Here is a 1,801-nt window from a genome sequence, read left to right as displayed (position 1 = left end):
AATTGAAGGGAAAAAAAAAATATATGTGCAATCAAGTAAATTCCATTGTCGCTGTCAATTAAATTGAATTTTTGTAAATTTCTAATTTCTAAACAGGCTGTTTATGCAATGAACATCTGATGGATGAAAGAATATACATGTGAGTATATGTGTATTCAGGAAACAACCATAATCATGGCAAACCCAGAAGAAAAGAAAAAGGAAATAAAACCCTAACTTCAACTACACTCAATCTCCCTCTTCGGGGACTGGGGCAATCTGGACGAGAAACTTCTCAAAGGAAACTCATTTTTAGGACTTCCATCGTGGCCTTCATCAAAATTCAAGGCGTAGCTCATAGCATCATAGTGGAAATCGGCAGACATAGAGTGACGCCTGCGGTGGCCGCGCCCATGCCCATGCCCATGTCCATGTCCGTGTGCTTGACCATTAGCGTTTCCATTTCGGCCAATACGAGAAATGAAATTCTTGCACTTATCCTTTATATCGGGAATGTCGTGGGCACGGGACTTAATCCAGGTGGAAGTGAAGGAGGAGGAAGAAGAGGAGGTTCGGAGGAGTCTTGAAGGTTTGTCAGCGTGAGGGGAAGCAGGTAAAGAGTGATGATTATAATTGGTTTTGCGAAAAGGGGACGGCAAGCAAAAAGGGTATTTGAGTTTTAGCTTTTGTTTTTGAGAAGGAGAAGAGGGAGTGCAGGTGGGTTTGCTTTCTTCCATGAAAATGAGAGGGAGAGAGAAAGAGGGGTGATGAATGGTGTTTGAAAATTGAAAATGAAGGGTGATGGAAGGTTTGCATTTTTATGGAAGAGAAGACAAGGCTGAGGGAGAGCGTGAAAGATGAGAAAGATTGCAATTGCATCATGCAATTTTGGGTTGCGGCCCGATTTCTCGGATTTCAGGTGCTTTGCTATTCTTATTTATATATTACATAATATATAGTGAGACATAATATATATATATATATATATATATATATATATATATATATATATATATATATATATATATATATATATATATATATATTAAATTCATTATAATGAACTGTTGTTTTTTTTTTTAAATTATTATAATTAAAATTTTCAGACTCAAATCAGTCAGAGAACAGATAAAAAAAAGAGGATTAAAAGTTTAAGGTTGAATGAAGTTAAATTGGTATACTACTAAATAAATAATATAAAATTATTAATAATGATACTTTATTATAATTAATATCTTTATATGTTTTGTAAATAATTATAAAAAAGTTAAATTTTATTATGTAATTTTTTAACATAATAATTTAGATATTTAATTAAAATTTTAAAACAATAATATTTAATTATTTAAAAAAGTTTTAAAATGAAAATTTTTTATCATCATTTTATTCATATTAATAAAAATAAACATTAATATATTAATTTATATAAAATAATAAATGAAAAATTTTATATAATAATAACAATAATAGAAAGATAATTCAATAATTTATGTTAACATATTAATATAATAAATTACCAATATCTTTAATTATAAAAATTATAAGTCAATGAAATTAAAAAAATAGTTATTAATTATTTTAAATTAATATATATATATATATATATATTAATTTAAAATAATTATAAAATAATGGTGTGGCTTAGTGGTTTATTGACATAAAAATGATTGTTTACTCTTGTGCTCAATATTTATTGTTGCCCATAGTAAAATTCTTTTTAGTTGAGTAGATCGACTAGGAGAATCGGTTCAAATCCAGCCAGATTTTTGGTTCGCCATTTAAACTGGTCTGATCAGCTGGTCCATGTCGATTTTCAAAACTA

At 28.8% G+C, this 1,801-nt stretch overlaps 1 protein-coding gene across 1 annotated transcript; it reads right to left on the bottom strand.

Moving 5' to 3' along the window:
- Positions 1-218: 218 nt before the first annotated feature.
- On the bottom strand, positions 219-716 carry LOC110635147 (uncharacterized). The gene has a single exon (XM_021784360.2). The coding sequence runs from the start codon at positions 714-716 to the stop codon at positions 219-221; it is 498 nt and encodes a 165-aa protein (XP_021640052.2).
- Between the last annotated feature and the right edge of the window lie 1,085 nt (positions 717-1,801).

This window comes from Hevea brasiliensis, chromosome 17 (genome assembly GCF_030052815.1).
Source record: "Hevea brasiliensis isolate MT/VB/25A 57/8 chromosome 17, ASM3005281v1, whole genome shotgun sequence".
In the NCBI taxonomy this organism is placed as follows: Eukaryota; Viridiplantae; Streptophyta; class Magnoliopsida; order Malpighiales; family Euphorbiaceae; genus Hevea; species Hevea brasiliensis.
The sequence above is the reverse complement of the archived record's forward strand: the minus strand, read 5'-3'. Positions and strand labels throughout refer to the sequence as shown.